Here is a 23,629-nt window from a genome sequence, read left to right on the forward strand (position 1 = left end):
ATAAACTTTTTAAAATGAGGAGACGATGCTTAAATTTAGCAGATTGTACAAAAGTAACATTCACATTTTATTTTTTTCCATGTGAATCACACCCCTTTGCATCATTATTTTAAACCCAACACCGAAGCAAAAAACAGCCTTTGACTGTGATTCTTAGATCAAGTAAACATCAGCATATCTTCCACACAATATTAGTACTGTCCACGGTTAGTTTTCTTTCAAGCCCATTGTGAGGCTATACGGTATGTCTTCATAAGCTTCATAAGTTCCTGTTCCACTTAAACCCTATATAATTAGTTGTCCAGTGTCCCCCAGAATTCTATACTAGACCCCCCCCCCCCCCCCCCCCCCCCCCTCCCTCCTCCCAACCCTTTGTCCTATACACCAAATTTGCCAAAAATTGCATATCAGACATTTTTGGCCAAAGTTACCTCAGAATCTCATGTGGTTAACTGGAACCTGTGGCCTCAAGCAGGCCCTCACCTGTCACATGCATAGGTGTAATGTAATCTAACCGAAAGCATGCCAGCATGAACTACTACTCGTTCCAATGTTCAAAAAACTAAAATGTATTATGATTCTCAACAAACTATCCACTACTCGATAAACACTGAACGAATTCCATTGAAACGTCCGTGTTGAGGATAAGAAACATTTTAAGGCTTGAATTCTGAACGAGGCCACTGCCTTTTGCTATAAAATTGTACTGGACTGTAATAAAAATTTCCTTGCAGTAACTGTTGAAACACAATGAAATGAACACAAACTTTGACATCTTAATCATCAATAAACAGATTAAACATGAAGTTTGCTATATTTTAATCTCACACTGGAAGAAAGACTGATTTAAATAGGCCCCTTTCACCACTATTCCACATAGTATGGGCTTTCAGGTTGTTACATAAACCCTAGGTGAAACTCAGGTTATGACAAGCTGTTAAAAAAAAGAAGGAAGCTTTCCTGAGAATTAACATGAATTTAACATTAAATATATCCCATGTAGTTGGTGTGTGGATAAGTTCTAGCCTAACATTTTAACAGCAACAAAAGACTTGGCAGGTTAACAATCGTCACAGGCACCTATAGTCATCTGAATCAATTAATAACCTCAAACCTGATGACACATTTTTAATCAAAATCAGATGAGAGAATAACTTGAACAAATGCTGAAACAGGGACTATAAATCTAAACTCCCTCTAGTGGTAAGACCTGTGGTTATTTGAATACATTCTTCTGGCATGGCACATAGATAAAATATAAAATAGTGATGAGCCAATGTGAACATAATAGTTAACTTCTGGCCCTATATAATGTAATAGTTTGGGTCCTCACTTTCAGTCATAACATGAAAGGCATTACTCTTTAAAGACCTTTTGTTTTTTAATCAGTCATCATGAACTACTTCCTCTTGGTTTCACAGTAGAGGGTTTTAGTGCAGCTTGTCAGCCTTAGCATGGAGGGAACCCTTAAAATAATAATAATTAGCATACTCTTGTCTAAACAACAGATTAACCATCTACAGTACTACAACCGCATCTATTAATACCCACTACAGACCCATCTAGGACTTAAACTTCTAAAACCTATGCAGAAACACAAAGTTTCAGACTCTAAATTCTGTGTCTTGTACAAGTGTTTCAAATTGTACAAGAGTCTGGTGCCTTTAAGTGTCTGATGGCAGACAGATATCAAGTCCAGAATGACAATTATGACCTCCTCAGCCTGTAGTAAGGAAAATGGATCAGTAAAGCAGCGAAAGACTAAAGCATGATTTATACTTTGTCATAATATGGCATCTAGATCACAACAAGCTGACGTGCCAACAATGCCAAGATGTCGCGAGGCCATGTGAGTTTGACACCATCGTACGATGGAGTATAAGTTGAGCAACCGATCAAGCGTCTTGAGATGTGATGCATTGTTGCATGATGGAAGCTCATTCTCTCAAATTCCTTATCTCACACCTAATATTTCTCTACCATTACATGCCGACAACCCCCCCCCCCCACACACACACATTTTAAAACCCCTTAACTGCATTGTCATTTTATCAAAACGACTAACAGGAAGCCCTGACTTAACCAAGGTTACCGGCAGGGCACAAACAGAATCAGTGTCATGACTGACTCTTGCTGAGAGAAAGAAAATAGCCAACTAGTGAATCAGTGTTTACAGAAGATGACACAGAGATTATCCTCTCACATGTCAGATAAAGACTCATACAATTAACTTCCGATTAGAATTAGTGTCAGATTCCAGTTTAGATCAGATTTTCCAAAAAAGGGGAAAAGAATTATCACAAAACACAACATTTTCATCAAGTCCCTTGCATACCACTAACAAAATTAACACAGCCTCAAAAGAAAAGTAAAACGTTGCATTGAATGCGAGCACATGTAAAGTAGGGTGACTACGTTTAACAGCAGAGGTCCATTTCCTTTGAACTCCCTGAAGCTCACTTACCCTTACCAAGCATTTAGCATTTATTATGCTTTGTTTTCTTTTGCATCATTCTCATTCTTAAAACATATCTTCACCCAAAGAGCTGCACAAAGAAAACAGTAGCTGTGGTCTTCATCTTGCTCTTCCAATCCCTTAGCCTGATTTATTATTAGTTGCACATGGGTGTCCACCGGAAATAGAAGATCTACAAGCCCACTACACATCGCACTGCAACGCATCACACTGTGACCAGTTGTGAACTTGTAGATCTGCTATCTTTGGGTCTAAGGCCCTAAACTTATATCTTCTCTTCTAACCCTTCTCTATGATCTCCAGACAAGCTCCACAAACCTTCTCGGCCAATTCAAATTAAGACTAAAGCTTGTTCTTCACCCACCATGGTGTAATGCCATCCCACCCATAATGCATCACTGCCGTCTCCGTTGTAGATGAGACAAGCGCTCAAATAGGTTGCCCTGCACAGTGCATTGAGAAAGAGCTATGCAACACCACTGTCACTGTTGGTGCTGTTTTAAGAGGTCTGGGTCTATGATGGGCAGCTTGTGAGTGCGTCCAGACTTAGAGGAGCTGGTGCCTCCCTCTACAAACATGTCAGGGATATCCTGGCCAAAGTAGATCTTACTGTTGGCTGCTATGGCTTGGTACTTCATCAGCTCCAGATATTCAGGAGTTAACTTCAACTGTGAAGCGAGAGGAGACAGAGATAAATGTATAAGACAAATAGTAAATGTTATGTAAAGTGTGCGCATGTATGTCGTTATATTAATGTCACTTACCATGTTGGCCTCAGCGACCTTGGCAGCAGTGTAATACTCTGCATCAGCCCTAGCCTTTTCTCTAGCCAAGAAGGCAGCATCTGAAACAAAGACAGTGTTTCGTTTGTGATGCAGACACACATGATAAAGCAACTGCAACACATGATAAACCGAACTACAACCAAAGGTCACCCGTTAAACACACACACACACACACACACACACACACACACACACACAACCAATGAGACTAACCCTCTATTTCAGATATCCTCTTCTCGGTTTCCTTCTCCATCACCAACTGTTGGAAATGGATCTCTGCTACCTGGGCCATCTTCTGAGCCTCTGTGGGGACAGAGAAAAACAAGTTTAGATGTTTATGCTATTGTGAAACAAACAATACAACATTCCTATGATCTTGAACAATTGTCAATATTATTTACCAACATAGTAATTCTTACTAAAAAAAGTAACATCCTTAATTAATTCATTTTCTTACCTACAGTAAGTGGGACACATCAAATATCAAGTAAGCTAGGTAGGTATACACCCTATTGCTAGAAAATGTATAATACTAGTCCTTACCCGTTCTGAATATATGAACAGCAAATTATGTTCAGTGTGGGTAATGTAATAGATCACATTACTGATAGGGGGAATTGATTACAGATGGTCTAACAACACCAAGGTTTAAGTCCACCCGGACGGGGAATTGCCTTGACAACAGTTACAATCTTGTGCACTTTTATATCTGTTGGATGATCATAACATTATGAATACTTGTGATGGTGATGTTCAGTGTGTCACGCAGTCACGCTGGGTGCGCGCAGGGCTGTAACCTGTCGTAGTCAGTGTCCAGGCTTTCAGTGTGCATTGTAGCCTATATGGCACGGTGGTTGAGGAGGGAGCGGAAAGTGTGGTGTCGAAACAGCGCGTGTGTTCATTCCCCGTTCAACTGGGGCATGTTGGCTTTCAGGTGCCTGTGCCACGCAACCCCCGCGTTGGCCGCGATGCTTCCCCAAAGAAGAAGTTCTGTCGACTGACACAAAAGTAGCTAGTAGTATCAGGGTCCGAGTTGTTTTCCCTGTGTGGGTCTGTTACGCGTAAAAGTGTGTCCCAGTATTAATCTGTGTCCGTCCCAACATGCATTTCACTGGTGACCCGGAAGACAGACAGCGATCGGTCCATTTAGTAATGATTTCAGCGATGGCTATCTGTGTGTTATTAATCCATGCATAACCCCATGCCAAGACACACATTTATCTTATACCTGTACTAGAACCGAAGCATTCTAGTTCAAACTGATGATTCTCTTATTATTTAACCTCTTTTTGATGTTCTCCATTACTGGCAGTGACAACATAGTGACTGTACATAATACAAGATCTAGTTCCGTTTTCAAGATGTTAAACAAAGGTTTCCTCTGTAAAGAACATAAAGATGTAATACCACCATTACATGATACATAGATTCTAAGGAAATGTATTGTGAAATTCAATAAACTAAAATACCGGTATAGCCTAAAGTAAATGTGTCATCAGCTCAAGTAGAGACTGGTACAAATTAACAAATTAAAACAATAACAATTTCAGGGTGACTTTTATGGGCTGTGGTTAAGTTACCAATTATGACTTATCAATGGTAGTGATGAAAGCAGTCCAGAGTACAGCTAAATCATAGTCATCAATGATTACCAATGATAGCTTTCTTGCGTTCCGTTTCTGCCTCTTTTTCCACCACCCTCTGAGTCTGGATCATAATCATCAGCCGAGTCTTCTCAGATTCCCTGCACACAAACACAGAGGTGGAAGAGGATCACAAGTACTGCGTGTGCCTCGCTGCCAGCACATACACACATCCCAGTATAAACAATGTGCATGTTAGGGGGGAAAACATTTTGTCTAGGGATGCACCAATATAGAAATTCTTGGCCGATACGATGTTTAAAATAACAATTTAACCGATAGCTGATACTGATACCGATTTACTTTTTGTTGTTTTTATTTATTTACCCATTTTGTGCCAGATAAACTACACATCTTCAATACAAGAAATAAATGTTCAGAATATACAGCTTTGTAGACTACAGATAACCAAGACACCAACATAGCCAATGCAAAATGTATGCTTATCAACAACAGATACACAGCGGCTACTGCCATCGATTAATGTGAGTTTTATTTGCCGATACTGACCGATAACAGCAATATCGCCGATACCGATTATGTGGCCGATACATCGGTGCATCACTAATTCTGTTCCTTGGAGATTCTCCCTTCAAGGATTCTGCAACAGTGTAGTTAGTATTGCAATGCTGTATCAGTACTACAACGCTGTGACTGAGTGGACTTTTGTCAAGTCAACTGACCAAGTAAGAGTTTGATGAATTATCGTACGTATAACACAAGACATACAACGTTTATATTTATTTCATACTATGCATTACACATAAAACCATTCTTAACCTTTCAATTCAATTCATTGTTCCAATTGTTTTATGTGATGGCCTTTCTACCGATGCATTCAACTCTGTCTGAATTTGAACTATATTTTCTCTGATGTAAAGTAGATCAGGTTCACCATAATACACTCCTGTGCTACCACGGTACAAACCATACTGTGGAAATGCAGCAGTTCTGGCATAGCAAGACTAAAACTCAACACAATCCACTTGGAAACAAGTAAACACCAGACATGTTACTGTCAAACAGAGCAGCGCCAGAAATCTAAAATCCTAGTGCATACACACTAACTCACATGAGCTCAAAGTTCCTTCGGATAGATTCAGGAATCTTGGGCTTGGTAACACGGACTGCCTTTAAAGGGATATTTAGAACACGAATGGGACACAGAGAGAGAGAGATAGAGAGAAACCAACAGATTAATTTGTAATGAGATCATGTTGTGATGTTTCATCTACTGGTGTATATTGCAGTACTGGAGAGCATAATGTGTGAGGGATTACCTGTATTGTAAGTCCAGGGGCCATCATATTGAGGTCTTTCTGCAAAGCGATCTTCAGGTTCTCATCTATGATGTCTATGAAATACAAAGTAGTAGACATGCATAAGAGGGGAACTTAAATACTTGTTTTGCTTTACTTCATCCAAGTTTAGAAACAGATTGTGTTTTTATGGGTACAGTGTGTGTGTGTGTGTGTGTGTGTGTGTGTGTGTGTGTGGGTGGAATATACACATATAGTTACCAAACAACTCAATGTAGACCTCCTGCAGGGTGTGAACACTGCAAAACTGGTTGAGTTCATGATGAATCTTGTTGAAGATGAGTGTCTTGTCATAGTCCGCAGTGTAGTTCTTCACTGTGTCCACGACTATAGACAGAATAAAAACAAAAGTAGGTACAGTGCAAAGTGTTGTTTATGCAATGGTAGGCGTAGGCCATCCATATTCAGCGAGTGTCAGAGCTGAGAAGGAAATGGTTTGTACCAGAATTAGGTACCAGCATGTTGACAACTTCTATCCTGTCAAAGTAGATCATCACACCACCGCTATGGACAGAACCAGAAAAATACTATTACAAATCCAGCCATAGTCCACACAACAGTTTGTTAAAAAAATATATCTGTATGGTTGATATACAATTATTCCCATTGGTAACTATGTCTACACACAGTCATACCTCGTTCCACAGGGAACATTCTTGATCTCATCAGTTTGAAGTGTAGTCTGAAACATAAAAAATTAAATAAATAAATAAATAAAGAGTAAAACCTGATAAGAGAATGAGGATACTGCCATAACATGGATTAGCCGATACGTTACTGGGCAACACTAAACTAAGTTGCATAGTCTCATTAGCCTGTATGGTCACTTCTATTTATTATTAGATCTGTTATTTATGCCGTGAACATGCCATACACCATTTATGCAGTTTTTCTCAGACCAAGGACCACAATAAAAAAGAGTCACTGACTGTGTTTTTATCCTTGACATTTCCTTGAGAAGCATCAAGCATGTAACATGCGTGTGTATTTTTCTTTTATCATGAAATCTAATAAATCAAACCAAATAGGTGAGGAGTGGACTTAAAATCTCATCAGCAGCCTTCAAGTTGTAGGCCAGGTGAGCAGTGAGAGATGTAAGGGATTTTCAGAGGACTGGGTCTTGGCCACCGCGGAATAGGGATGCTAGAGTTCTTGTGGTCAATTAGATTTGACAGTAGCTTTCCTTACCAGTCAGCGCTAAACTGACAGCGACTCACATGGTCGGGTGTCTATTTTTTGTGTATTATCTTGTCTGTTCTTGTTGAATACTGGAAAAACATACCAGAGCAGTCACATGTATATGTCCTCATGTACAAATGACAATGTAACCAGCCAACCAGGTTGATTGTACTGTACCTGCACTGATCTGAACGTGGTGATGAAAGGCATCATGATGTGATATCCAGGGCCATTGGGAGTCGTTAACAATGCTCCTCCCCTGTAACAAACACATTCAAATGATTTAGATTTTTCTCTTTTTCTCTTTTAATATTTAGTTAAATATGTTATTTTAACCAATATGTACGCTTCCATTGATAATTTAGACACTGCTGTTGGCTAGAACACCTGTTTGACAAGTAGTACTGTTTTTAAAGCTCAGAAGTCTCTCGTGCGGGGGCCAGAGAACCGGGTTTGAATCCTGGGTAGGACATTGCAGCTTACATTTTTATTCAAAATACACAGAAATGGCAACAAAAGTGTCCCAATATAAAATTGTCACAGCCTGACAATTTTCCTGATGAAGAACTTGGCTTAGCTAGGATAAATTGAATGTAATAAATAAGCAGAATACATTTTGAGTAATAAAGATCATACAGGGTCAAAGGTGTACATGCAAAACACCCTTCGCAAAGTTTAAAAAGTGGCGTGGCTACAAAGTGTCATCTGTGATCTCCCGTGTCATCTATGACATAGTAAGTATTAGTAAATAGATACATGTCTCCAGTTCACAGCCTGGCCCTGGTATATATGATTTGTTGCTCAGCAAGACACTTAACTCCCAACTGATCCCTGAGCACAGTCTGTACTAAATAACTCTACTCCTAATAACTAAGGGGCAAATGGGTCAATATTGAGGACAAAACAAAAGAGTGGTGGGGGTCGACGTTCTGTTGTTTTTGTCTCGCTACTTGTATTTTATTTCCTTGTTTTATGGTGAATACTTGTAAATGTATGTGAAGTTGTTTGTGTGTAGGAGTGTATAATGTATATATATTCTGTGAAAGTATGAAACAGCTGAGGTTGTGAAAAAAAATAAAAATAAACTGAAATTTAAAAAAAGTAAAAAATAAATAAGAGTGGTGGGGGGACCACCAGATCATGCCTAAAAATGTGGGCCCGATCAGAGCTCCATTGACTTCCATTATAGAAAAAATGTTAATAATCGATATAAAACATACATTATAGGCTATAATGTACAGAGACTACAGACAGAATCAGAATGCTGTGTCACTCACTCACATGCCATAAACAACACACCGTTTCTCTTTGCACCCAAGAAGAGACCTTGAGCTCTCTTCTCTTCTATGAAAGAGCTCATTTATCACTGCTTAAAAAGGAGTATGACTGTCGGTCTCTAGATAAAACGTTGTATTCATTATGAATTAAATAAGCGCAACATTCAAATATGTGACTTGCATTTCATAGTTCTGTCAGTATGTAGTTATACCACACACACATCTTATAGCAATTCATAGTTAGAATTGTATTATAGACAGCCTGTCACAAGTTCCAGTTCTTAAATTAGCCGCGATTATGTTCTGGCCCACTGGCTTGATGCCACACTTACTTGCTAACCACTGTCATTACATAGGCAACCAACATATTTACAGCTCTGAATAATATTTAAAGTTGTTATCAGAATACATGAGCGATACAATGTCACTGTCGGGTGGAAACGCTCCATGTACAAAACTGTTACTTTTCAGGACAAGAACAAAATAACCTGTGTTGTGTTACAAATGTAACACAACACAGTCACAGTCACAAGCTCCTAATTAATTAAATATCTATAAAAGCCAGACACTTTTACTTTCAGAAACTTTCAGAAAGTGATTTACAAGCTCAACACACAACGACAAGTTGTGAGCTTGTAAGGCAACAAGAGCCACAATATTAAAAGCTGCGTAACACAGTGACTGTTACAGCCAGCTGTAGTTTGTATTCATTGTATATTGTTCTTATTGGTGGCTTGTATTATATTGCTTTCATTTTGTGTTCCTATAAGGTGGTGACTGAATGGAGGTGAATGATGTGAGAATAGAGTTGGGTGTGGTGCTGATTGGTGTTCGAGTGTGAGGGGTAAATGGGTATTGGGTAAGAGGACAAAACAAGAGTGGTGGGGCCCCTGGCCCTGTCCATGCCCGAGCCAGGATTGGCTGTGCATCTATAAAAGTCTCATTCTAACTTGACAGTGTTGGGGAATGGCAACTGAAAGGCAGCAGAGAATCCATCACTCTGTCCCCCACCAAACCATGTTCTTTTGAGTCTTTTGTATTTAGTTATCTTTTGTTTGATTAGGTTTGGTCCTTAGTTTTGTCACCATAGTTTGACATTTGATTAATTCTTTTGTAAAATATTGTCACAAGCCGTAGGGGTGAAGGGTTGTTTTGTTTGATTCTGTTTTCTCCTGTGTATTGTTTAGTCTAGGTAAGTAGGTTCAGTATTGTCTTTTTGTTTTTGGATAGGAATTTCAGGTTAGGGATTTAATATAGATTTTTAAGTCAAATCTTCATCTTAAAACTGCTGCTACTGAGACAATAAAACATTTCAGTTTTTATTCAGTTGTCGTTCTTCCATATTTATGTTACTGCTCTATACCCCTAGACAAAGGGTAATAACACAGTCCGAGTCATTAATGCTGTCCAAAAAGCACCCTGTGAAGGACTGACAATGTAGCCTATTGGTTGACTGTGAATGCATTTACATTTCTCTGCTTGCGCTAGCCCACAGGGTTTATAGCATGGCTGTCGGGCAGAAATCTCAAACCTCCATATTTCAACTTTTTAGGTCCACCCTCCCCCGTAAATTAATAACCTTGTTACCTTTGTTATGCTCAGTGGCGTGCACAGATAGACACTATAGGGGGTGCTAGAGCAATGTGCTCTTTTGAAGAAAATAAAACCTTTTTTTGTTTTATTTTTACAGTGTACACTGTACAGTATGTGGACCATGGTGACATTGATCAATTATTGATTAAAAAAAGCTTCTAATATATTATTTATGCCCCCAAATCTATAAATCTCACACTTAAAGGGACACAAAAACATATATGTTAATGACGTTAAGAAGCTTTAGAACACTTTCATGGGGGTCTTTATGTGTGTAATATGTGGTTTTAGATATTTTAGATTGTAGCAGTGAGCCCGGTGTCTCTGATGTCATGGACACTGGGCTCACTTCCTTCCTGGACTACATGTTGTCTCAGTAAGACAGATCTCCCCCTATCCACAAGGAGGAGCAGAGCACCAAATAATTATGGGAATTGTAGTCCAGGAAGGTAGTGAGACCAGTGTCCATGACATCAGAGACACTGTGCTCACTGCTACAATCTAAAATAGATAAAACCACATATTATGATATTACACACATAAAGACCCCCAGGAAAGTGTTCTAAAGCTTCTAAACATCATTAACATATATATTTTTGCAAAAAGTGTCCCTTTAACTATTAAGGCAACCGGCCAGGTTCCACACGCTGTACAAGGTGCCCTTTTTTTCACTTGAGCACCTGCCCCTCTAAAGGTCTGTACACGCCTGTGGTTATGATACTACAGTGACACACAAAAGTAGCAAAAATAGACATCTACAAGCGCACAACGTATCATGATGCAAAGCGTTGCGAGCTTGTAGATCAGCTATGTTTTTTTGAACATTTAAGGGAAAGTGAAAAGTGGTTACCTGTAATAAACGGCCAGATGTCCTTCCTCAATCTTGTGAATGGAGGAGTGTAGTAAAATGGTCACCACACCTGCTATTGTTGCCATTACAGCCCCAACATGCGCCATTGTCATCCTCACCTGTGCTTACCTGCAGGCAGAGGGGTATTTTTCATAATATGGCATTTTCAAATCTGTCAATCAAACCTTTTCTTTATTTCAAGGACCCCCATAACTGTGTACAAAATGGAAGGTTCCATTTGAACACTCATTGTTACAGACATGCAAAGGTCCACTTGGGACCTCCTCAAGTAACCCTGTGGGTTCCATGACCACTTTGAGAATCATTGCTCTCGAGTCTCGACTATAGTGAACATTAGTACTATTTGTTTCTGTTAAAGAGCAACTTTGTAGGCCAACAGGTCACCGATTGTAGGTTATGGGTTGTCTAGCCCTCATAGCCAGGAATTAACTCAATCCTAATGTCAATTTTGGTGAGGTGAGGTTTCAATTGATGATCTCAAATTCTCAATGTCACTTCCTGGTTATAAAAAGGTTATGTTGTGTAAAGGTGATAACACTCTATAACAGTTAGATAGAATGCAACTCTCGGGTCATTGTAGTTTATAGTTCTACACTCCAGGCTAGCCAGCTAATACTAATAGCATGAAAAGTTGACAGATAACGTTTGCTTATAGGTTATTATAGCTGAGACATTGGTCTGTACTGTACATCCTCGGTATTACGTTAAACAGCTGCAAGTTTGCATCATTCCTGTGCATGAACAACTGCATTAAGTAAAGCAAAACAGTCATTTAGCTAGACAGGTTAGCTTATAGCTGCAGCCTCTGCATGGTGGCGTTGACGTTTGTTAGCTGGCTGGGCTTGATCGCACGAGCCTCATTTTCCCTCGACAAAATAACGTACGGTTAAGGGAATTACTGTCAAAAAGAGTAGAGAACAGGTTATATTTTGTCGTGCCACTATAAGCATGAATAATATAACCTTTAGCAAGCCCCGGGGTGGGCTGCCTGGAAGTCAGTGCTTTGGCTCAATGCTAACTAACGTTGGGTGCCACTGTCTGTCATATCGGATACTTGTTTACTTTAAACCGATATAAAATTATATAGTATAGTCGAACTGTTTCGAATTTGAGCTAACCTATAATATCATAAATAAAACATTACCACTCTCTGCTGAACCGTCACTTCTTCTCAGACTGTTCACAATCCACACACATCCCTCACCGCCGCCCACGACTTCTCCTCCTGCTTTCACTTCAGGGCTGGAATGACAGCAGTGCTGCTGTGGCCACTAGGGGCCACTTAAGGTCCCAGGTTTAAAACATCTATTTTATCATCAGTGATGCCTTTAACCAATTATGCCCGATGTTTAAAAAAGATGTACACACACAACACAGTGAATTTGACATAGGCAGAATAAATATAGGGATACATTAAAAAAAAGATATAATGTACAATTCAATGTTTGATTTATGGTATGTCATAAGTTACACTAGGACTAGTAGTACAACCAATCTCTTTGTGAAATATTGAGGATCGGTATAAGGTACATATTGTATCCACTTGTAAATGTCGCAAATGTCTGTACTTGCTCATGTACTCTGCCTAATTTTACTCCCATTTTTCACCTTATGTATATATTTGACATTGTCTTGTTGTTATACGACTTATTTCACTATTCCCTTCTCTTATGACTCTTGAAAGTGCAAAATGTTTTGTACAAACAAAATAATTTCACCCACCCTTTTACAGGTGTAAAAACAAGGGGAGATCACATTCACTTAAGTGAATGTGAACGTTATATCCCCTTTAATTAATCCCTTAAAGTAGGCCATACCAGTCCTGACGAAAAAGCTTATTTATTTAGATTTTTTAAATGCCAGACACCAGAGGGCTAACAATTATTGATGTTTTAAAGTAACAAAACACATGTATTGTGGCATACTTTTATAAAATGAATGTACACACTTCATGCTTGGCTTTTCAGCAGCTTATATTGTTCCATTCACTAATACAATAAATAAGAAAGAAATATACATATACAGTACGTCTAAAATAAAGTGTCCCATAGAGCAGTTTTATGTGAAATAGGTCGTCGGAACCGTCGCCCCAATTGTTTGAGCGGAACTCTCGCCCTCAGCGGCAGTCCAGTCGCTCTGCTTGAGCGGAACTCTCGCCCACAACACTTGTTGAGCCCTCTCATCAGTCTCTATAGCTTCTGTGAATCAGCTTGTACTGATCCATACTGAATCCAGCTCCAGTCTTCTTCCTTGATTACAAACAAAGAGGTTTTCGAATATAGTAATATTATTGTTTTATTTCATCACAGTAATATTTTTTACCAATTAAATTTCCTGTTTTATGCCATGATATAGATTTTTTTGTTGTTATTGATGATATTGAATTTTGTTGTTATTCTTCATGTCATGTCTATGAACTGAAAAAACAGAAAATAATTTGGCTTGCCGAAACCAATCAAGTTCTCTGCAGCTGGAGTGCTGAATGGGTGACTTGGTTTAGGATAGAGGCCTAGGCGGGGGACCCCGGACAATGAAGTATATAGGGTTTGAGTGGTTAAAAATCACACCCTTGTGAAGTGAGGAGCATCCTGTCGTCGTACATCATCCAATAAAAGATGAATATACTTCTTCATGATTTAAGTTGTCAACTTATGTTATTATCTTTTAACCATGATGATACAATGTTTAAAAAACTCATCTTTTCACCAAGATCATGTAAGATGACAACTGAATTTATGTATATAATAATAATATAATTATATATATATATATATATATATATATATATATATATATATATATATATATATATATATATATATATACACACAGTATAAGCCCTAAGCTGAATTAAAACAATGCAATGTGATTAGTAAAGCCGATTTGCTCAGACACAAATGACGTAAATTCTCCATTCATTGTCAATGGCATTTAATATTGAAGATTGTGGAAGAGATCGGCTGGATTCAGAGACTACAACATCATTAACTCACTCTCACCCATATCGTACCATGACACTGTGTTCCATCTCTTGGGTAGTGTCCTGCAGCAGAGAAGTCAACTGATTCAGATAATGCTGATTCTCCCCCAGTAAGTATTGAACCGACTCTCTGCGAGATCAATAAACTGGTTATCCACAACATATTCAGAATTACAGATACACATGATGAAACGGATCTGAACTTGTGCCAGTCTTGTGTGGTTCTTACCTCTCAATGTGCCCTGGCAGAGATGACTGTGAAGGAGAACCTTTCTGGGCCTAAAGACACACCCACAGACGATATCAATTATATATAAAACATATCACTGGTTTTCAACCTGAAAATCTGGCATGACACTTTCTAGGTGCATTCTGTGTCAAGTGTCGACTCTCAAATGACGTTAAACAATGTGTTTCGTTATTCCAACCAGTTCCTTTCCCCTCACCAGACGCCCCGGCTGAATGTAGACGTCTAAATGTGTACGTCTTCTCTTATGGGGGTCCCTGGCATATCTTTTCAAATGGGGGTCCAAGGGCTAAGTAGTGTCAATTTGGGGGTCCTTGACATGAAAAAGTTTGGGAACCACTGCTTTAAACACTTTATGAACATGAACAAAATAGATGGGTCCCCCCTGGAACTCCCTCAGGTACCCCTGGGGGTCCCCGGACCCCACTTTGGGAACCACTGCCCTAGGGGACACGGGGAGAACATGCAAACTCCACACAGAAAGGCCCTTTCGCCAACCGGTATGAGCGCCAATAGGGTATGAGCGCTCGCCGCTGATGCTGCGGAGGGGAGAACACGGCCCCAGCACCCACAGCGTACCCGGTGGGAATCAAACCCGGGACCTTCTTGCTGTGAGGCAATTAGGTTGGTAGCGACAGTCCTATAATCTGTGCCACCATGCCCCTATAGTTAGAAAGGTACAATGAAATGGCAAACGATTTGGTCAAAGGTTTCGTCAGTGCTATATGGTCCTACTGTATGACCGAAACGTTTTCTATTTCATTGCACCTTTCACTTTGAGCACAGACTGTTAAAACAAGAAAAACTTTTCTTCTTCCTTGGTATGTACTATGTAGTATTCTTCTGCCAGTTTTCCTTTATATTTTTGAGACCACCGAACAAAGGACAAAGAAGGGTGCAACAGTTTACCCTGTACTTTTCATATATACACTTACACAGGCAATCTTTAGCAGGTACCAGATTTCTCTTTGCCTTTTCATCTGCATTTGCATCACTGCTGCCTCAGTAGCTTTTATGTTCTCCACCGCTCTCTCCAACTTTGGGAACAAATTGACAATGCGTCTCTTACACACCAGGATTGTACTAAAGGAAGAGATGGGGAGAAAAGACTACGTAAATACAACTATATGAAGTATTTTATATTATTGTGTGTGTGTGTGTGTGTGTGTGTGTGTGTGTGTGTGTGTGTGTGTGTGTGTGTGTGTGTACTACAGCAGTGGATTATGTACCTTAGGTGAGTGTACAAGTCTTTTAACACTCTGTCCTGGTTCTGAACAGTTTGCAGTATTGCCTTCACCATCTCTGAGCTGTCACTGTAGCCATGTGGAGGGTCAGGACCTGCACCAATAATAATAATATTTAAGTACAGAGCATGAAAGTCATACTACATTATAGTATTCCACGCAAGTGAATACCATATTTCAGTCTAAATGGACTGTAGTGTACACTAACTTTTGCATTTAGCTTTCAGTTGCTTGTAGAGTTCAATGGCCTTTTCCTCCCTGAAAAGATAAATAACTACAGTTAGTTTGTATAGAACATCATTATGACATTGATGAGTTTCACATGGCAAGCATTTCAGCCCACCAATGATGCGTGATTTGGAATCCCACCGCAGCTCCAGGAAACCCTGCCCTGATTGGCCAGTAGTCACTGTGATTGACAGTTCTCGTTTTTTAAACTATGCCTAAACCTGACCCTAACCCTAAATCTATCCTCAATAAAACTATGCCTAAACCTAACCTTAAACCAGAAACCTAACCTCAGTAAAACTATGCCTGCCCGGGAGCCAATCAGACACAGGGTAAGGCGGGTCCTGGATCCTGGAACGTTGGTGGGATCCTGGACTAGCGTTGGTGGGATTCCAAATCACGCGTAAATGACATAAGATCAAAATTAACGTGATGTAAATAAGGCCAAATAGACACTGACAGCTGTTCCATGATGTCTGCTTGCCTCCTGGCAAATGGACTTCTCTGAAGCTCCACAATCTCAGAATGCAGTGACACTATCTCTTCATCAAGATACCCCACCTCTGCTACCTACAAAAAATGTTTAACAACAATACATCTAAAACTGTGCACTAAATTTCAATTTCTGGCCATTAATATTATATACAGTAGGGCTAAAACAGTTAATCTAACTAATTGATTTAATTATATACAGTTGTGTACTTGAATGTAATTTAGATAGCATCATGTACATACTCTAACAAATGCTAGATTCATTGTTTAGCTGGTGCCCTATAGTTTCAATGTGAAGATTGTCTTGGTTTACCTGGGACCCTAGTTTCTTTAGACTACGGTCTTTCCATGTAACTATTCCAAGTGAGAACGTGTGATGACCTTGCTTATTGTAAGTCACTTTGGATAATAGTTTCTTCTGCTCAATTCCTACATTTTAATTGTATTGTAACTGTTACTGTACTACAAAGCACCATACCTGTATAAACCCAACAGCCTTCTCTTCATTTTCCTGCCAGGTCTTCAGCATTTTTTCTGATGCTATAGACAACAGATGTTTGTATAGTTACACCTTCTGACTGAGCTACAGTGTTTATTTTCAGTAATGTTTTTTGACAGAGCGGAGAAAGTCTACTCACAGATTCCCGTATGTCTCTGCTCTGTGTACTGTTGCAGGTCGTAATTAATGCTGCTCTTAAAGAATGACAATCTTGCTTTGAGTTGCTGCGACTGGGAGAACAGCAGGTTCTTATAACGCGTTAAGTTGGTGTTGTAATGCAGCAGACTCAGCCTGTGCACAGAGATAAAGACATCCATGCAAACAAAATGAGGAAAACATTTCAGATGTACTGCACAGTACACCATTTGGCAGGATGTGTGCATGTGTGCATGTGTGCTGTATGCGTACATGTCCGGACAGACTTTAATATCTATACTTTGGAGTGATACTAAAGTCTGGAATTTGGTAACATAATTTCTAATTAAATGCAGTTTCTAAAACATTGTTAGCAGCATGAATATGAATACCGGTACATAAACAATTCTGTCAATATATAGCCAGCAAAAATGAAAACATGAATGAAATGTGTCGTGTGTATACACGACACTACTGTAACTGCTGCACCACATCATCTCTGACAAAAGGTAGTATTATTAACACTGATTGAGTTATGTATAATACAACTCTAGACTCTATGGTAACAGCCATAGTTAATAGCCTGCGTCCAGACTTTAGTATCAAATCAGATTATAGATGCTGAAATCTGTCTGTACTCTGTAGCACATGTGTACCTACATTGCTGCCCTCTGTCCCTGGTACAGACGTATGTAATCTTCTTTTAGTCCACAGATGTAGCTCACTGCTTCTCCCCATACTTTTCTTAAGGTAGCCAGTGGTAACTGAGTCTTGGTCTCCCTAACTGAGATACCAACCATAATCATGTTTTTCATGGTAGAAAGCATTAGAGAGACAAAGCATCACAGCAGAGTAAATGTTCTACCTATAAAGTTGACGTTGTCTGGCAGAGGTCTAGCAGTCAGCGGTCCAGAGTATTTGGTAAGGCTCTTATCAAAAAGGTAAACAACAGAGCTGTCCCAGCCTTGCTGATGAAAGACAAAACAAAAAAAAACATAAAAAATCATTGTCGACCATTTGTCGAAAAAGAGTGCCTTGTTGATGGGGTCTGTTTAACATGACAGTTGGTCTATGTATTTGTGTCTGTGTGTTAGTGGATTACCAGTCCATCAGGGAGGCATTGGGCAGGCGCCTGGCGGGGGTCGAGCGAGATCCCAGCCTCCAATAACAGTTCTTGACTAAGCGGGGGGATGTGTGTGTGAGTGTGTGTTTCCAGACGCTGCTGCAGAGAGTGTAAACTCTCCTCAGGATCCAAAACCAGGGAGTGCAACTGAGCAGACGTCATGTCCAACACATGGATCACCTGAAAAGAATCGGAGAAAGAATGGAATACATTTAGCATGCAGTCTACTGAGGAGGCACTCAAAACCATGATTAAAAGCAATCAACAACCTTCATGTTGAGAATATTCTGCAGAGCACTGTAGCAGCTCGGTTGGTTGGAGTCAGCGTCCAGCCCACCACCACGTGTTGCTGGGTCCCACAGCAAAAGCATCTGTAGAAGTGACTCCATTGGCTCCAACACAGGCCTGCGTGGATGTGCATGACACACACACACACACACACACACACACACACACACACACACACACACACACACACACACACTGTTAGGTTCTTAGCTTACATATGATTCTATGATTTTTATGTATTACCATGTTTTGTTCTTGCTTACTGTAAATCGCTCTGGATTAAGAACGTCTGCTAAATGCCCAAATTGTAAATTGTACCTGCTGAGATTGTTGGGGTAAGGAACATGTGTAGAGAATCTGACTTCTCCGTTCATGTCTTCTACTGCCATGATGTCTTTGGGACCTTTATTCTTGACTTTAGCTGTCCTGCAAAAATCAGATAGAAAATACCATTAAAGTATCTTTACCCTGCACCACTTAAAAATACAGCCTCAGGTCTGTCTTCAATAAACCTCCAGAATCAGAATCAGACGGTAAAAGAGAACAAAGGTAGTAGACATACCACTGTACAGGTTGCATGTGGTGTAAAAAGGGACGAAAGCCACAGGTACATTCAAAAATCATGGTCCCAAAGCTCCAGTAGTCCACAGTCACAGTGTAGGGTTTACTCTCAAACATTTCAGGGGCCTGGGACACAAAGACAATAGTCCGTTCTTTATTCATTCTCGTTCTTTATTCAATATATCAATTCAATATATCAAATATTGTTTGCTTGTAATTAACTGATAGTGCCAAAACACTTACCAGATACTGTAGAGTTCCAACAAAGGACGTGCAAAGACTGCCCTGGTCAAGGTCTTTCGCATAACCCAGATCTATGATTTTATGCACCAGCTAAAATGTGAAAGTAAGTGTAAAATGTTATGGTGAGTACAGACAAAAGAAGATGGGGATAGACAGATTAAGAAGAATGTGTATATGTAAGTTTAACCACCGGATCTTGAACCCAGTTCTCCTTCATGGGAATTAAACCAAACAAATACCCATCATCCAAGACTAATTTGTCTCTTAGTCATGGAGATTTTAGGCTTCTAATACAATACTATACTCTGCTACATACTGTAAGTATATGAGAAGATGAACTCACCTTCCCATTTATCTCTTGTAATACTATGTTCTCAGGCTTCAGGTCTCTGTGGATGATCTTATTTTCATGGAGATACTGGACACCAGAACCTGAGCATGTGATCAGAAATGTATATCATGTCCCATGAAGAATACACACCAATTACTGTATATTGGCGAGGAGCACATCACAAGTTACTGTAAGAAGAGGAAATGTGTCACACTCTCTGATCTGATTCTTTGATCTCTAGAACAAGGACTTCTGGAAGGTCATCAAATAAGAGAAATACATGTGACGTCCAGATGGTGCAGGGTAAAGTCTCCTGCTCACCAGCATGAGCAGTGCCTGGCAATGAATATAACTGGCCATGTTCAAGGGTGAGAAGCCGGGCGGGGATCGTGTTCTCTTTCGCTACACCAGCGGCTCGTACAGGTTGGTCAGAGCACCTGTTCAGTGGTTAGAAGAACTAGGTCGCATAGCGTGTTCCTCCACGATTTCACATATATCAGAGGACACATGTGCTCGTCTTCACCCTCCATTAGCAGTGACAGGGACTACACGTGTGTGAGGTTAGTTGGGAATTAGCATAATTATTACAACAATGGGAGAAAAAGGGGAAAAGATACAATACAAAGAGAACTTCATATGGTGCTGGAGTGTGCAACACATTTTCTCCCATCACATCCAATTGCTTTCCAAGTCAAAACATCACAACAATACATTTTTGTCATAGTATGAAGACTGATAGAAAAAACATACCAATGTCACGGAGCAGGGAGAGCACTTCACTCTCCTTTAACCCACAGCAGTTTTCTGGCTTATTCAGGATCTAAGTGGGGAAATGCAAAAATGTAAAAACTCTTTTCATGCACTACAGTTCTTTTTTTTCTTTTCTTGTAGCATGATTTAAGCCGTCTCTACAGTTGTTAGCAGTAACATGTTTCTACAGCATAATTAAAGCCACTATATTATCCGCTGATATTGGTCTATCACAGATATATCGCTATTGTTGGCGCATATGTTATTTCTTATACAGATTATGGAATGCTTTGGAAATTGCGCTGATATATCGATAATAAATCAATTTTTCAACTCTAAACACAAGGCATGTCTTTTTAAATTTGCATTCATCTGAACTATTTGTTCTGCCATGCTATTCTGCCATGACCAGGGCAACTAATTTCGTTCTGTACTCCTTGAACCTTGAACTTACAGTAGTTAAATAATCAAATGCCTCAAAAGATTGCTTATCGACACTCCTCCAACTTTGCTTCTAATTCTCAAATGTTTTCATGAAGGTTTGGAGAAAGATCTTTTGGAACTTGTGGTCACAGGTATAGTTAGACATACATTACTGTAATTGTATTGCAGTGGCTATATGGACACATTAGGCAGAAAGGAGTGGTGCTTTGTGAGTAATATGTGGACCTGAGCCACGTCCACATGTTTCTGACAGCACTGTGTTGGAAAGTCCACCAAATCATCTTCATACTGGTCAACTAAGAGACTTGCTGATTTAAACGGCTCTTCATTGGATTCTTGTGGGCATAAAAACCTGAATCTCTTTGTGACCTTTTGCATGCCACGAAAACTACATGGGACTTTTGCAACGTCTATATCTGAGTAAATTCATTGAAGTGCTCCTTGGCATTCAGTGGCGGTTCATTCTAACCCTAACCATGGAAGGGGATTTCCCAGGAAGGTTTTGAACTATAAAGCAATGTGTTAAGTCAATATTGGCTCATAAATTAGCTAAATATCATAAAGTAAGCCTTGCAGAGCCATGTGGCTCAAAAGGCAGGAGCCTATCTCCTGTTTCTGTACTAGTGTGAGGCGGATTGATGTACAAGTACATCCCCAAGCCATGATGTACAAGTACACACCCTGGTACATGTCGCAGTATGTCATGTCACAGCGACTTATCCCCAATCCAACCCTTGATGCAAAAACAGGGAGGTCTTTGGTATGACCAGTCAGGGGACTCGAACTCCGATCTCAAGGCGGACACTCTAACTACAAGGCCACTGAGATGGCGATATCATAAAGTGCCCCCTATTTAATTTTAATATTTATGGCAAGGTCTGTGTCCATTTGTTGTGAGGCAGGGCCTGTATTTATGCCCCCTTCCTTTTCACAAGGGGTATATTTTATGGGCCTGGTTGTTAGGTCTCATCATCCAGTACCTTGCGTAGGTCTCCTCTGGAGCAGTATTCCATGGCCAGAAGAGGAAGGTCATTTAGAGCAATGGAACTCATTTCTTCTGGAACCTCTTTGGCTTGAACTACATTCACATGGCTCAACCTGTCATGAAGAGAAGATCAAAATGCACTGATGGGTCAGCAGGAGTCAAGGTGGTTAGTTATTCAAGTTACTGTGTGTGTGAAAGGCATTGTTTGCATTGGCAAGACATCGAGTCGATGGCCACGCCGCCACCTGCACTCACTTCTTCATGATCTGTATCTCTCGGCTCCAGCGGTCTTTGTTCTTACAGTTCAACTCCAGGCGGCACAATTTCACAGCAATTTTCTCTCCCGTATCCTGTACCAGACATACATACAAACAAACAATAAGTAACAGCACTTGGAGGCAGCTGTCCCAGGAGGACCATGAGTGTTGTGTACTACCGGTATGTTTAGTGGGGTGGAGTCATAACTTACAAGGTGTTGATACAGGTAGACATGGCCAAATCCCCCTGTTCCCAAGCGCTCCTTCATCTCCCATGAGCCACACAGCTGATTCTGTCTGAGGGGAACCCTCTCCATAGTAATATGGTCGTCTGTGTCACCTGAGAACATAGTGCTTCATTGACAGGCTATATGGTACACAGTAACAAACCTTGAATTACGAAAATAATCTTCTAGACCAGTGCGGTGTTCAACCTTTATCAATTATCATATCAAGGTCCATTATTTATTCAGTATTTTAGGCCTTTAGTATTTTGTTATTGTTGAATAAGATTTTGTCAACAACTCCATGCTGTGTTGTTGTGGTACCATCTACATCCATTAGAATATAACAGGCCGACATTGATCAAAAGAACAATTAAGTTAATTGTTTGGACTAACTATAACTAAGTAATGCAGATTTTTAACAATAATTTAACACTTGAGGGGGACCACCCTTAAAGGACCACTGGTGGTCCCCGGACCACTGGATGAGAACCACTGCTCGTCAAGAGTCTAGAAGACACACGACCAACCCAATCCAGTATAGTAGCCCTAGAATGCCTGAGGTATTACAGTGGTATTCATGTTTCATGAATTTGAAATGTACTGTACTGTACGTTATCCATTCTAGCTAGGGCTACCAATCGAGAAACATAATTCCTGCAACTCACCTGGGCCAGTCAAGAAAATCACAGATGTTCTTCTTGAGCGACAATGTTATTTGTCACTGTCAGAGCTGTTGCATGTTGTGAGCTGTTGTTGTGCGACGTTCTGTCGCACAGTTCGACGAAGTGAACTTAACGAAAGATACCAATGCGCATTTCGTTTAAACCTCCAAGCCTCCCCAAGGCCATCAAACTTTGTGTGTTGGTATTAAATGTTATCAGAACTCTGAACGACAAAAAACAACAACAACACCGACACCGTACCGCCTCAACAAGTGAAAGTTAAGTATAAACTCGAACTACTCTACTGCACTCTGAACTGACAGCCAGACATCGCCTCTACGCATGCGCCGACACACACAACTGAGCTTCATAGCATAGGGATCCAGCATGTTTGTCTGCAGCGCACAAGACCCGTCTCACACATGTTGTGTAGGTTTAATAGCGACATGGGGTTTCCCCGACCAACCCACGTCCAACAGGGAGAAAAATGTTTTTAAACTCAACCACGTGCCATTGCTTTACTCTTCATTTAATTGTTTGTTAAATTGTTGCTATGGTATTAGATTTAAGATTCAAGAAGGTTTATTTGTAATCCGTTCAATCACACATGTGCAGTGTAATAACAACATGCTGCTCATATAAAAACAAAACGAGATATAGCCTAATTAAAAAATAACAAGGCATAACGATCATCGGTGTATTGCAGGCCAGCGGCCAGTCCATTGAAATCCAACTGTAGTGTAGTTACTTGTTAGCCTAGCCTGAACTGAAGACTATATATTGTTTTGAA

At 40.0% G+C, this 23,629-nt stretch overlaps 2 protein-coding genes across 6 annotated transcripts; both read right to left on the bottom strand.

Annotated features, from left to right (window-relative positions):
- Positions 1 to 1,113: 1,113 nt before the first annotated feature.
- erlin1 (ER lipid raft associated 1) lies at positions 1,114 to 12,393 on the bottom strand. Its single transcript, XM_080782287.1, has 12 exons — positions 12,288 to 12,393; positions 11,123 to 11,251; positions 7,580 to 7,661; positions 6,859 to 6,905; positions 6,666 to 6,727; positions 6,425 to 6,550; positions 6,185 to 6,258; positions 5,977 to 6,035; positions 4,914 to 5,005; positions 3,475 to 3,564; positions 3,241 to 3,320; positions 1,114 to 3,144 (listed from the first exon to the last, which is right to left on the bottom strand). Exons 2-12 carry the CDS (start codon positions 11,233 to 11,235, stop codon positions 2,959 to 2,961), a joined length of 1,011 nt encoding a protein of 336 aa, XP_080638413.1. The 5' UTR covers positions 11,236 to 11,251; positions 12,288 to 12,393; the 3' UTR covers positions 1,114 to 2,958.
- A 570-nt stretch (positions 12,394 to 12,963) lies between these two features.
- Positions 12,964 to 23,160, bottom strand: LOC308328183 (inhibitor of nuclear factor kappa-B kinase subunit alpha-like). 5 transcript variants are annotated; one of them, XM_080781916.1, is made up of 22 exons: positions 22,843 to 23,160; positions 22,163 to 22,290; positions 21,949 to 22,043; positions 21,689 to 21,806; positions 20,265 to 20,334; positions 19,527 to 19,615; positions 19,184 to 19,273; positions 18,942 to 19,066; positions 18,698 to 18,805; positions 18,361 to 18,496; positions 18,071 to 18,271; positions 17,834 to 17,936; positions 17,629 to 17,752; positions 16,973 to 17,124; positions 16,813 to 16,874; positions 16,303 to 16,412; positions 15,823 to 15,872; positions 15,600 to 15,708; positions 15,306 to 15,453; positions 14,353 to 14,402; positions 14,154 to 14,186; positions 12,964 to 13,392 (listed from the first exon to the last, which is right to left on the bottom strand). In XM_080781916.1, exons 2-22 carry the CDS (start codon positions 22,265 to 22,267, stop codon positions 13,326 to 13,328), a joined length of 2,145 nt encoding a protein of 714 aa, XP_080638042.1. In that variant the 5' UTR covers positions 22,268 to 22,290; positions 22,843 to 23,160; the 3' UTR covers positions 12,964 to 13,325. The 5 variants fall into 5 exon arrangements, with proteins under 5 accessions (XP_080638042.1, XP_080638043.1, XP_080638040.1 ...); XM_080781917.1 differs by having other exon boundaries at positions 14,143 to 14,186; XM_080781914.1 differs by having other exon boundaries at positions 14,154 to 14,253.
- Between the last annotated feature and the right edge of the window lie 469 nt (positions 23,161 to 23,629).

The sequence above is a fragment of the Protomyctophum bolini genome (genome assembly GCF_963924005.1).
Source record: "Protomyctophum bolini genome assembly, chromosome: 14".
Classification (NCBI taxonomy): domain Eukaryota; kingdom Metazoa; phylum Chordata; class Actinopteri; order Myctophiformes; family Myctophidae; genus Protomyctophum; species Protomyctophum bolini.